The 13,952-nt window shown below is 37.4% G+C and overlaps 1 protein-coding gene across 1 annotated transcript in view; it reads right to left on the bottom strand.

Moving 5' to 3' along the window:
- Window positions 1–1,420: 1,420 nt before the first annotated feature.
- Window positions 1,421–13,952, bottom strand: part of LOC117296987 (E3 ubiquitin-protein ligase pellino homolog 2-like) — a 50,494-nt gene continuing 37,962 nt past the window's right edge. Inside the window, exons 6-11 of the mRNA XM_033780097.1 lie at window positions 12,248–12,433; window positions 8,364–8,462; window positions 7,627–7,734; window positions 6,676–6,804; window positions 5,825–5,940; window positions 1,421–3,954 (exon numbers count right to left, since the gene is read on the bottom strand). Coding sequence (XP_033635988.1) covers window positions 3,828–3,954; window positions 5,825–5,940; window positions 6,676–6,804; window positions 7,627–7,734; window positions 8,364–8,462; window positions 12,248–12,433 — 765 coding nt within the window. The 3' untranslated portion in view covers window positions 1,421–3,827. The remainder of the gene's footprint in view (window positions 3,955–5,824; window positions 5,941–6,675; window positions 6,805–7,626; window positions 7,735–8,363; window positions 8,463–12,247; window positions 12,434–13,952) is intronic.

Below are 13,952 nucleotides of genomic sequence, written 5' to 3' on the forward strand. Positions count from 1 at the left end.
GCAGCAGCCATAGCCAAACCCGGCAATTCGGATTAGTCCCATTTCAGCAAGACATAAACTTAAGAACTCTAGGAAGATATGTTAAGCAAGGTATAACTGTGTGTTTCCCACCTACATGTTTTCAAAAACCTTTTCATGGAGCCTTTTCAAGCATGTTTGATTGCGCGAGGGCATGTGCGAACCAACTTTACTTGATATAAAACAAGTAAACCGAATATTCCCCCATATTGTTACTCATAATTATTATTAATTTATTCAGCCGTCACTTTAAAAAAATAACCATAATTCTATACACAGATAAACCGAAAACAAAAAACCTTGTTTATTTTTAAAAACAATATTGCAGACCTACATTACTAATTCAAATTATTCCATTGTTTTCCCGCAGTGTTCATAGTGTTCCAAAATGTGTTTTCTAATTAATAGGACAAATGAATCCTTACATAAGACAGACCTCTTAAAAAAAAATGTGACGAACCATCTTAAAATAAATATAATTCAGGGCAAGGAGTATCTTTTCTTTAATAGATATCAAGTATATCAATAGTCAATATTCATCTGACCAAAGCTCAGACTGCATTCGATGGATAAACAGTATTGCATTATTGGCAATGTCTTGTTTCTTCCTAGAAGCCCTTTTTCAAAATCTGATTCAGAGATGGGGTTTAGTACCAGATGTACTGCGTCCATTTCAATTAGTTATATAACAGTTTACATGTAAATTGGGGATATTTGGGACCTGGGGTTAAATTATTTAATAAGCGGCTGAACTTTCGTTTGAGTTTGAAGTGTTCATTTTCATTTGGGTTTGAAAATCATTATTCAAAATATTATTCAAATTAATATTAAAAATTTATTTACAAATAAATGCACATACTATTCCAATTAAACAAACAGACACAGGACAATATTATATTTTTTTACACGGTATATGTATGATGGCCATAATGACCCATGTTTAGAAGTATGCAGCGTTGATATGTTCACTTATGGGTGTGGGTTCGAGTCCTGGTCATGAGAATTGTGTCCTTGAGCAAGACACTTATCTTTAATTGCTTCTCTTCACCCAGGAGTAAATGGGTAGCTGTGAGGGCAGAGATGGTTCTTGTGATTGATTTAAAGCCACTGGACCCTTTCGGTACAGAGAAGAAAAAAGAAAAAAGTTAACAGATCTACAAATAACTTACAGGGTTTACAGAAGGTAGTGGTGAAAGACTTCTCTTGAAATATTATTCCATAAAATGCTTGACTTTTTGAGAAAACAGTAAAACAATATCAATTCTCGATATAGAGAATTACGGATTTATTTAAAACACATGTCATGACACGGCGAAACAAGCAGATACAAGGGTGGGCTTTCCTGTTATTTTCTCCCGACTCCGACGTCCGATTGAGCCTAAATTTTCACAGTTTTGTTATTTTATATAGAAGTTGTGACACGAAATGTGGGCCTTGGACAATACTGTTTACCGAAATGGTCCAATGGCTTTAAGCTGGGTGCACAACAGACTTGGCAGCATTTGGTAAATTTTCAGGAAACTTTCTGCAGAATCAGGGAGAAATGACAGCTCTGCCAATGCAAAATAAATATCCAATACTTTATTTACCTTGACGTCAAAACTAATTGAAACACTATTCCTCTTTGTAAGGATGTACCGTACAGGGGTTAAAATCTCTGCCAATTTGGCAACAAGTTTAAAAACCTGCACCTCAAAACAGAAGTCATTTATAGAGATCTGAAAGAGCTATTTAAACAAACTGTCATGATAATACTGCTTTTCTTTCAATCACTGCTACATTTACAAAAAAAAATATCATAAATTCATGAACATTTTGGAGGATTCAAAGTTTTGAATGCCCGTATTACTCACTGACACATAGCCCATATTGCCAACAGTGTGGTTAGTGTATGCTAAAATTACCAGACATCATTTAGTATATTCCATGTTATTCAAGATGACAAAATCACACTTGTAACTGACATCGGGATAATTTCAAGTCCAAACAACACTCGTCCCCAACACATTTGTTGTACACTGTTACTGCCAAAGTTACATGTACATGTACATGCGTTACTGCGAAATGACCAAAAACTGTTTGTATGCCACATACGAAAAATAAATATTTTTTTTTGTTTTTCTTAAAGACAGAATATGTTTGAGGTAATAGCAACAGAGATCATTTCTTGCAGTGCTTTTCTTAAAATTTGTTATATTAATACATCATTATTATTATGTCCAAAACATTTACATGGCTTGCCCAATATTCATTTAATATACATACAGTTTGTCTCAACATCTGTGGTAAGGTGATATAGTGACCGACTTTTCACCTTTGTCCATCATGGTGCAGCCTTTACATTCTTATTCAAATACTTAACAATCAGCACTGGACAAGGATGTAGTCTGGCACCCCTTGGGTATCAGGAGAATCAGAGAGTCATATCATTATTGCATGCAGGGTACGCGACCAAATACAATATCATTTACTTTGTTTACGTAAGTTTTATTTTGAGGGGGATTGGTGGTGTGGATGGGGGCAGTTTACCAGCAAAAAGTAAACATGAGGTGAGGTGAAAAAAGCAGGATTGGTCAGCAAAAGGTGTCATGAATTTGTTTTACAAAAACTTTACAAAAGTAGATTATACGAAAGTGGTGTCGTGCATGATCAACACAACCTGTCAAGAACAGCTATCTCTTCAGATTGTTGGAATTTCATCATCACATACTTTATCTTTTTGTTCTTCTGTGCACTAAGAGACATTCTTCTGAGGGTGTTAGTACAATACAGTTGTTTTGATTACATGTATTAAGGTATCAATCTTTGTGAGATAAAAAAAAAAGATTTATTAATCTTTGGTTTGATCAGTGTACAGAATCTCATAATGTGAAGGGAGTCTATTAGTGGACATCCTGGCTGAGTGAGAGACCAAAGCATTCTCAAACCTTAGCTCAATTTCATAGAGCTGCTTAAGCACAAACATGCTAAGTACAACAAGATTATGCTAACCAGAATAAGGTTGCCAGCTAATTACTGCTAAGCAGGCATTTTTTTAAGCAGTATTTTCTGCCTAAAGCAGATCTATGAAATTGGGCCCTGTCTTTAACAAGAAAATTTCCCCCTTTATTGTAAGCATAATATTTTCTGACATCGTCCTTTATAATCACATCTTAAAAAATTCTTTTTGTGAGTGACGGTTTCAGGAAGGAGACAGGCATAGACTTTGAATTGAACCTATATTTTGGCTCACATTCAACTCTCAACACTCAAGATGATATAAGGGAGGTGTTTGCGTTGACTTTTCAATAATGGCAGAGCAACAATGCTAGCGATGCACACTAATTCAGCTTGATGGGGAATCACGTCCTCAGCTGTCGCCTTGCAAGCATACCCATCCAAATATAAAGACACAACATGGATCAATGGTTAACGAGTGGTTGTTTAGCGACAATTGTGATGCGCACAGAAGTTGAAGTGCGAACGACTCTTGTCTTGTCATGTCAGGGCGACCGGCATCTTAACGCACGCTATAATTTTGTTACAACTGGTCCACTCTGCACTGTGCTATGAAAACAACTATTGGTAACCAGCGATGCAACCATGCCTGGTAGGCTGGTTCCAAATAGTCGACTAGCGTAGTCCAATTATCATCGACTATACACAAGTTAGGGCTAACGTAGTCACACTGTGGTCAACAATAGTCCTTGCGCGAACTTGGCCCCAGCTGATTGCTTATCCATGTTCATACTTCTTTCTCTCTCTCTTCAACCTGATGAATTCTTGATGAGGGGGGGGGGGGGGGTGGTTTCTTGAACTGATTCCAAGATCTAGTCGATGGCCTCCTGAAAGATGAGCTTGATGTAACCGGTATCCCCGCACAGTGGCATTGCACAGAATGGACAGGCAGCTTGGAATGCATGGGTGCCGTGGGGTAGGGGAACCTGGGACCAGTATCTGTCAGGGGAATAAGATTAAAGATAGGATTAAGATCAAGGATTAGAGTGGATTAAGATGTTGGGACTGATCAGCTATAAGGCTGGTCAACCCTTTGACTTTCAATATAAATTTGTATTGACTACGAATGTGAAAATGTAAAAGAAATGATAAATTAATCAATCAGTTCATTTCTACAGTATCAAAATCAAAATCAAATCAACATAAATATGTTAATTGGAAGTTTGGAGATAAACAGTGATTTGCTAAGATTAATTAAATGAAGAATAAGCATGGCCATTCATGAAACTGCGGAGGGACCCATAAATGAGCAAAACTTGTAAGGTTATGGGTCCCATGTCTTGTGAAATATACTAGTACAGGTAGGAAAAATGTTCCTGAAAGGACAGATGTAATCAAGAAGGCTCAATGCACAAGCTGCTAACAATGCAAGTAGTTTCCTAGACAAATTAGCAATGGACAAGACCAAACAAAGACAGGTCAGCAATGTAAGAAAGAAAACATCTATCAACAATATGAATTCAACATTCGATAAAAATGCAATGAGTTTATCAGAGACAGTGAGACGCTAGGTACCGGCAGACACTCTTGATAACTTTCGCTCTACACATAGTTATAAATATTCCCACATCCCCCTAAAAGAATGGATTTAGCCGATAAGTCTGCTGCCCCAAAGAAAACATATTAGCACATGTAGAATATATACAGTGAAATGCATATGGGTTTTGCGTGTCAATACACACTACAAAATAAAACAAAAAATTGACGTCCTCTTTATCTATGTGTAAAGTAAAGAAAAGGCAATTGAAAATTAAATAAATGTATACCAGAAAACCAGCCTACTATTATATGATTTTATCCGATTTGATTTATTGTTTTATTCCACGAAAAGGAACATAGCTCATCACCCTGGAAAATACAACAATAGTTTACATCATGAATGAAGAGTAAGCAAAGAGCATTCAATTCAAACAAATATGTTCATAAGCAATGTGGTTGTAAAAGTATAGTAACAATAGACGAAGTAAAAACAATACTACAATGGTTGCCGACAAAAAAATCTTGACAAGTTGGGGTTATTTGATTGACCGCATTTCTGATCGCGTGAGGGCGCTTGTACTACAAAATTCCTTGCATCACAATTTGATCTTATTTTGATTGCCTGTTCTATGTCGCTTTCTTGTGACAAGTGCCAACAATTTTAGCCTTTTTTACCCTTACACCCATGTGTCATGTATTAAAGGGAGGGTACACTTTTGGTAATTGTCAAATACCAGTCTTCTCACTTGGTGTATTCCATCATAACCATAAAACAACAAGCCTGTGAAAATTTGGGCTCAATTGGTCATCGAAGTTGCGAGAAAATAATGAAAGAAAAAACACCCTTGTTGAACGAATTTGTGTGCTTTCAGATAGAATAAAAGACTTCCAGCTAGAAGGCTTTTATTATTTTAGTGAGAAGTTACCTCTTTCTCAAAAACTATGTTACTTCAGAGGGAGTCGTTTCTCACAATGTTTTATATTATCAACAGCTCTCCTATGCTCGTTACCAAGTCAGTTTTTAAGTTAATATTTGTTTTGAGTAATTACCAAACGTGTACCTTCCCTTTAAGCAATGTAAAGTCAGTCCTTTTCAAAAATCTGTGAAAACATTTCCGCAGGCAAATCACCTGCGTGGAATTTATAAAAAAACAAATGACTGGGCATTTCAAATTGCCAAATAAAATGATAATAATGATAACAACAATGGAAAAGCAATTTGTTTCACTTGTTTCGCATCACCCAACTCAAGGTTCGCAGCGCCCTCACGCGGTCAAAAATATTGCAAATTGAATAATAACTCATATCGTCTATCACTCCATGGACTTACTTGACTGTTTTTTCTGAACACACGTGACCACAGGGTACATATGCATGCGTAGGGTTCCCAGAATCCACATAGAAGCTGGGCTCATTACCCATGATGAGGGGCTCATAGGAACCAGCCTACAAGGAGAAGAAAATACACACAGTTAGAAACCAACCAAGGACAGAGTTTGCTTGTGAGGTAACTACAAGTGCTTGAAGACACTGCACACTATTGGTAATTGTGGAAGACAAGTCTTCTCACTTGGTGTATCTCAACATATGCATAAATAACAAACCTGTGAAAATTTGAGCTCAATTGGTCATCGAAGTTACGAGATAAAAATGAAAGAAAAAAACCCTTGTCACATGAAGTTGTGTGCTTTCAGATGCTTGATTTCGAGACCTCAAATTCTAAACTTGCGGTCTCGAAATCAAATTCATGAAAAACTACTTTTTTCTCGAAAACTATGTCACTTCAGAGGGAGCCGTTTCTCACAATTTGTTATACTATCAACCTCTCCCCATTACTCATTAATTTACCAAGTAAGGTTTTATGCTAATAATTATTTTGAGTAGTTACCAATAGTGTCCACTGCCTTTCATTTACTGGCCATTTTTTCCAAACTTTGGCTCAGGCTCCATCTCTGGCCCTCGGTTGATGTTTGGAAAAACCAAACAAAATCTAGCCGGAGCCCAAACCAAAGTTAAGAAATCAGTATGCTCTGTGTCCTCCTGAAGACGATTACAGCATACTGATTGAAACGCTGAGTTGTCAACCATCGAGTTTGTTCAGAACCAACACTACTCAAAAGAGATTGACACATGGTTCTACCATAAACCTCGATTGGGTTTTGAAATGAGTCAGTGTCTTACCTCTCGACACATCGGACAAGTTCTCTCTGTTTTCTGTTGCGTGCTCTTACTGTCCCACATGTGATAACCGTGGACGTGACCGCACTTTAGGTATGCATAAGGCTGCTTGGAGTTCTCATCAACAATTTGCTGTAAAGACCAAATCAAACATGATTTCAAATTACACATCAGTCAAAAAATCATCCGAAGGGAATCCGCGATGTTTCACAGGGAAGCAGGGAATTTTTGCTTCAGTGTGTGCTTACTACACGCTACTATGCATATTTTGTATACACGGCTAGCGAAGAAATTCGGCCCTTGCACAGTAAGCGGAGAATGGTGATCATAAGGGCAGAATTCGGCGGTAAGCAGAGCCATAAGCTTAGGCCCAGCTTGGTAATGCACATAGATAAGGCAAGGATAATTTTATTTGCGACCATAAAAACAACTAGGGTCTTGGCTCAATTTCATACAGCTGCTTAAGCACCAAAAGAAGCTAAGCATTACAAAATTATGCTTACCAAAACAGGGTTACCAGCTAAAATATCATGTCACATGTATAGTTTGTTACTGGTATCCTGCTCAATTCTGCTAGGCAATATTTTCTGCTTAAGTCATTTATCAACTTCAAATAATAATTGAGAAAATAGCTGTTGCAAACACCTTACCAACCAAATGGACCGAGGCAAGATGGTATAAATGCAAAAAATAGTTAATGGCCTGATGTTTCGACCCTAGCAGAATCTTTCTTGAAGTTGTGTTGTCATTTAGCCTTCAAGAAAGACCTAAGGTCGAAACGTCAGGCCCAGCCAGCTTGTTGTGTTGTCATTTAGCCTTTGAGAAAGACTCTGCTAGGGTCGAAACGTCAGGCCAATAACTATTTTTTGCTCAAATAGTAATTGTGATTAATTGATAAAGCTCAAAGGCCCCTTCACATTATCTCTCTGCACCTAAACTGAGTGGAAGGTTTACCTTGGAAGCATGTCTGTGTTTGGGAAGGACCAGGGTGTTGAAGCCGATCGGACATTGAGGTCTGGTGTCATTGATGCCCTGACGTAACAGCTCAAGATGCTTCTGGGTCTGCAGTGAGTGGGGAGAATCAAAACACAAACACACAGACGTGACTAAAGATCCCTCAATAAACTTTAAAAGTTTCAAATATCATGTAACGTTACAATACAAATAACGGCAATTTAGAAAACCCATCAAAATGTGAGACCTGCCGTCAATTTCACCAAACTCTTCCTAACTTAGAATTAATCCTAGGACTTAGGACGAGTTAAATTCCGTATCCGAAGACAGTGGACGCATTGAACCCATCCTAAGTTAGGAAGAGTTACTCGTCCTAACTCCAGATAGGATTAATCCTAGCGTTTTGTGAAATCGACTGCTGGTGCTTCGTGGCTCCTGTGTGTTCACAACCACTCAGATTCAAACCCATTATAAATTGAGACATTGTGCTTTTGTGGGCACTGAGATTCAAAGTTGAGTTTCTCAATGAATCAATCCCACCCAAGGGATTTGCCTGTGGAATTTTTTCCACAGAACTCTGAGTATAAAATACACCATTGGTGTAAGGGTTAAAACAAATCAAAGGCAAAAACTACTTCATTTTTCCCATTGTCCTACTGACAAAAGTCACATCTTTTGTTTTTCACACCCAATAATCCATGAAACCTGTGGCAAAGAAATGTCTATTATGAACTAACCGGTGTTTTCAGCAGCCCTGTTGCTGATCTCCATAGTAACGTAGCACCACAAAGATCAATTAACGTGCCGTCTTCAAGAATATTATTCTCATCATCGATCTAGCGAGGCAAAGGAAAAGAAACGTGTTAAGTTATTGTGAATTTCAGCTGGCTATACCTTTACCAGTCAGGAGTGCTAGTCGCAATCAGTCAGCGTTCACCCTTATTTAACTCAATTCAATGTTTATTGCCCATAAAATGAAAATTTGCTTTGTCGAAACATGATCATAACTGTAAAGGTTTTTTTTTAAAACAATTAAAGAATTACAAATTATGTTGAGTATTTACACAAAGAAAAAAAATTCACTGTATAAATACACAGGGGTACATCAAAAAAATGTATTCATAAAAGAAAACAACAAGAAAGAACAAGAGAGAGAATTCCAATTTTGTTGGGGGGGGGGGGGACATCAAGCCTAAAATAAATGAACATATTTCTTCACAAACGTCTATTTTGACAGTTTTCTTGCCTTACTACTGTATGTGTGGGATAACAAGCTTTCGGGCAACAGTTATTTACTTTTGTTGTTCCTGATCTACATTGTACTGTTTGGTCCTCCTGTTGGGAAATTTTCTCGTGTCCTTCCCAAAATTGAATTCTCACTTGCATGTTTCCTTCAATAACTCATTTTTCATTTCCCCCATGATAGTCATTCCGCTGTTCTCCATGCTCAGCTAGTTGCCTCCTGTCATCATCTTATTTGTGTTGTTATATATTTGGTTTGCGGTAACAAAATGTGTGTATCTATTTGCCAGGTAGTTTTGTCTTTGTTCTTAGAGAACAGTCATTCTATATTCTACTACCGCGGAGTAGAGCTGTCGGATTGTTCAGGAGACTTCTCAGTTCTCAAAAGAACTGTCCTGCTTTTTAACTACTACCTGGGCGGAAGATATATAGAAAATTGGCTGGGACTACTACTTTAGCTTATAGGATCGTTATTAACTGCACTACCCGTGGAGTGAGTTCTTAAATTGGTCTCAACATTTCGACTAGCTTGCTCTAGTCATCGTCAGGAGACGATGTACTTTGATATTCTGTATGTTTCTTGCTTGTTTCTGTTTTGGTTTCACAGTTCTTTGAATTGCCATGTATTTTTGTAACTACTTGTACCATTGTGGTCGAATAAATAATAATAATAATGGCACACATTTTATGCCAGAAGTATGTAATTTACAGACTGTGTGTACACTACTTTCTTTAGTCATACAACAGCAATGTGCTGGTACGTACCACACATGAACCACACATCTTCTCAAGACAATGCACTGATCAAACTTCAACTGGCAACAGCTTTGTCTAAGCCTTGGCCTCACTGAGTGTACTTGAAAATATGCAAAATGTCTTCCTAACAAAGGGGCCATTCATAATTTGTTTTCCAATTTTCTTTTTTTTAACCCACCCACCTACATGTATGCACCCCAAATTTTGAGCTTGGTATTTTGTCTTCTTCTTTTTCGTATGTTAATATTATGTGTTAAATGTACACTTTAAATGAAAACTTAATTTCAATTTTAAAGTTATATTTCTTTTGACTAATCCACCCATAATTTAACCCCCCAAAAATAAAAAATAAATATTTTTTTTAAACATTGACTATTCTATATGGCCCCTTACATATATCAATTTCTCCCAACTGGTGTAAATTTATTTTTGGCAATTATTTCATTTCCAAATAGAAACAACATTGCAGGTAAATAAACAGGAAATTCATAATAGGGTTGGTTTTAGTTTTGCCTCAGTTTGCCCACCCCCCCTATATACATGTGTCATGAGCATTGAGTGCAAAATTGTGATTTGTTGATGTTTTGAGAAAACCTTGCATTGTGTGGCACACCATGATTCACAACCATGCAATGACTTACGACTCAACGCGCTACGTCTTTCCTGCGGTTTTGAGTCATAACTCTTTTTGATTACACTGACGTGTGTTATTGATGTGCCTGACTCTACTGGGAAAACTGAGTTGTCAGATTCGCCATCGACTGAGGGAGGCCTAGACACCTGAATCACAAAGTTGTCTTATTGGCAATATCATCAGTGAGCAGATTGTGGAATCTCACTCCTAAGACATATGCCATCTGTATCTCTACTCCCAAGATCTTCCAATGGTTTAACCCTAAATACCATCTAATCCCTGTGCACGCTCTTTCCAGCTTAACGGAATAGCGTCTCATAGGTCCAGCAATATCCTGGTATTTATAAGGTTATCAAACCAGACAGCATGTAGCTACTTGGTATTGAAAAGGTTTTGATGCGTCACTGCATAAAACAATCAATGTCATGGATTCCGGAGTTAACGGAAGGCAACGTCAAACTTGTCATTTGCTTTTACAGATACAAATCAAAAGACTCACGGAAAATTGAGGTTTTGATGTTTTTTTTTTCAGCCAATTTCCAAACCTTGCCACGGATTCTGATGTGATCTTAAGTCAGAAATTCTAGAATTGCGTTATGCCAAGGGTGTTTTAATCACAGCATAAAGACATCACAGAAGATTCACATAAACTCAAATATGCCATCTTGTCATGCTAATTCCTGTATTTGATCTGCTTAAGGACTAAAAACAAAATTGCAGACAAAGGCTGGAAAAGCAGTTTAACACAAGCAAACTATTGGTTGTTTTCAAAGACTATTAGCTGTACTTTATTAAAACTATACAACCTGTGAAAGTGTAAGTTCAATTGGTCATTGGAGTCACAAGAAAATATTGCTTTAAAAAGCCTTCCCCGTTTTCACTGATTTCAAACAGCAAGTTTTGGTATTGAGAGATTTTTAGAATCATTTCTCAAATACAATAGCATTTCATGGGAAAAAAGTTTTTCACCGTGACCATAAGTCATGAAAGTTCATCAAAAATCTGTGAGTATTTATATTCTTCAATCTTACCAATTTTGTGTACTTGGTTTTCTAACAACTGTGTTCACCACTCCTTATTTATGTAACTATTTCTAGAGCAGGGCAAATTGTTTTTAGAGCTGCTTTAGGCAGAAAAACAATGCTTGACAATTTTCTGCTCAGCAGAAATGAGCAGGACACCAGTCACCAGCTGCCAGTCACTCATTGTACTGTGAGATTGGGTAGTTTGGCTGCTGACCTTTTTCCAGTTAGCATAATTTTGTTGTGCTCAGCTATTTCAGCTTGTAAGCAGCTCTATGAACACCATGAAAATGGACCCAGGTTAATGGTAAGAGTTAGACACAACAAGTTAACCAGATAAATGAGGCAACAGCTTTAACATCTGGAAAAGACATACTATGGTAATACCATCTCTCAATGAAGTTGTAATAACATTTAGACAGCCTATAGTCCTTCCCCACTTCTAAATTATCAACCACTACTGACACTTTATCATTCAAGAATAACACCTCAATAATTGAAAATGACGTCAATCTCAACGAGATCTTGTCCTCTCCTCTCTACCACAATCTCCACTTCATTCGTTAAAGGGTTTAGGTATGTACAACACAAAACACAAAAGTCAACAGATTCACTTTAAACTTACATGGTTTAAAGATAATGAGGGTAGAAAGCTTTCCTTAAAATATTACTTGCTGAGGTGCTGTAGTTTTTGAGAAATTAGTAAAACAACTTTACAAAAAATAATTTATGTCCCAGTGAGATGAAAATTATTTTAGCATGTACAACAGATTTACGCAACTCTCCTGAAATTATTGCTCTGAAATGTTCACCTTTCTTCCCTCAAAAACTTAACGACTTATAAAGCTGAAAAATCTACAGATAAATTATATTACAAACATCTTCATTCACAGTGAGTAGGGATTCATATCATGGCAAAAAAAAAAATTGATCTACAAAAGGTATCTTAACCCTTTGAGTGACTTACCAGCTTTCCTTTTTGTTGCGACGATCTGGTTTCCCGTAATGAATAAATATTTCCCCCTACGGAGACTTCTCGCCAGACGCCCGGTCTAGCATCAGACTGGAAACCTCCTCGTGGTCTCATGATAAGGACTCCGTTAGTCGTCAATCCATCCATACCAAACTCCGTTTTCCATTTGCAAGCTTTCTCCTGCAAAATAAACATTATTGTGGTTAGATAAGTGACTTTCAAGAACGAACGTGACAGAGCAAATCTTGAGAGGTTTCTTTGTTGTTTTTGTTGAAGGCGCAGTGTATTTTTCTTCCTAACCCTGAGAAACCTTTCCGAGTTTCAATGAAAGTCTGTTGTTTTTTGTATAGACACGTCAGGATAAAATAGAAAACAAACTAAATCAACCTGGTTGAAAATATTACTGGGGGATGAAAACTTTGAAACAAGGGAAAATATGAAGGGATGAATGCATTATCAGATTTGTTACATAAAAAAAAGTGTGCGAAAGAAAACAACATCAAAATTGTTAATCCATACCACATTAAAACCAACTAAGCATGAATTTCCAATCCGCGATTTAAAGCCATTGGACACTTTCGGTAAACAGTATTGTCCAAAGGCTCACACTTCGTGTATCACAACTTATATATAAAATAACAAACCTGTGAAAATTTAGGCTCAATCGGTCATCGGAGTCGGGAGAAAATAACAAGAAAACCCACCCCTGTTTCCGCACGTTTCGCCGTAGTATGACATGTGTTTCAAATAAATCTGTAATTCTCGCTATCGAGAATTGATAATTGTTTTAATGTTTTCTCAAAAAGTAAAGCATTTCATGGAATAATATTTCAAGAGAAGTCTTTCACCTTTACCTTGTGTAAACCCTGCAAGTTATTTGTAATTCTGTGATTTTTTTTCTTTTCTGCTCCGTAAGTGTATAATGGCTTAAAAAACAATTTTAACATGTGAAAACCCAGACACAGTTTTCAATGCACTGAGTTAACTAGCCTAAGAGGCTACTTTACAAAAAGCTTTAGTGCAAGTTATTCATATGAAGAAATAACTTGTTAAAACATCTTTTAAAAAAAATTGGCATGACTGAGTGTAATATATTTGCACATCATAAATACAAAAATACTTAAATATTGAAAATGGAACAGTCCACTCTGCAAACACAAACCTCAAGGGTTTCTGGGATTAGAGAAATCAATCACTCAATACTAAGGTCTGCTTTCCAGACATGTTTGATAACAATGTGAAAATAAGCATGTTGCATAAAGCCACCTCCCTGACACCTTGAATTCCCAATCTCAATCACCGCAGACAGCGCCAACTGCTCTTAGCACCACCTCCCCCATCCACTAATTAACCTCATTAAGGCTCAGAATACAGACAAAACACGACAGCACTAAGGGGGGGGGGGGGGAGGAGAAGAGAGGAAAACCAACCTCCTCATCACAAAACACAACACCTGTAACAAGAAATCCGCAACGACTACTGCAAATGTCATCAGACCTAATCCCAGCTCTGTCTTTCTTTAATTTCAACCGAGCGACGGCCGCGGCGGTCTGACTCATGCAACACCTGTGGCCGAAGGGGGGAGACTCTCGCTTAATTTGAAAACCGACAGCTACACAATATCCCGATCCAACGCACATCACGCAAGCCCATTACCGGCTGGAACCGGGGGAAAAGCAGAAAGAAAAGAACCTGTGTC

Source organism: Asterias rubens, chromosome 1, assembly GCF_902459465.1.
Source record: "Asterias rubens chromosome 1, eAstRub1.3, whole genome shotgun sequence".
Taxonomy (NCBI): Eukaryota; Metazoa; Echinodermata; class Asteroidea; order Forcipulatida; family Asteriidae; genus Asterias; species Asterias rubens.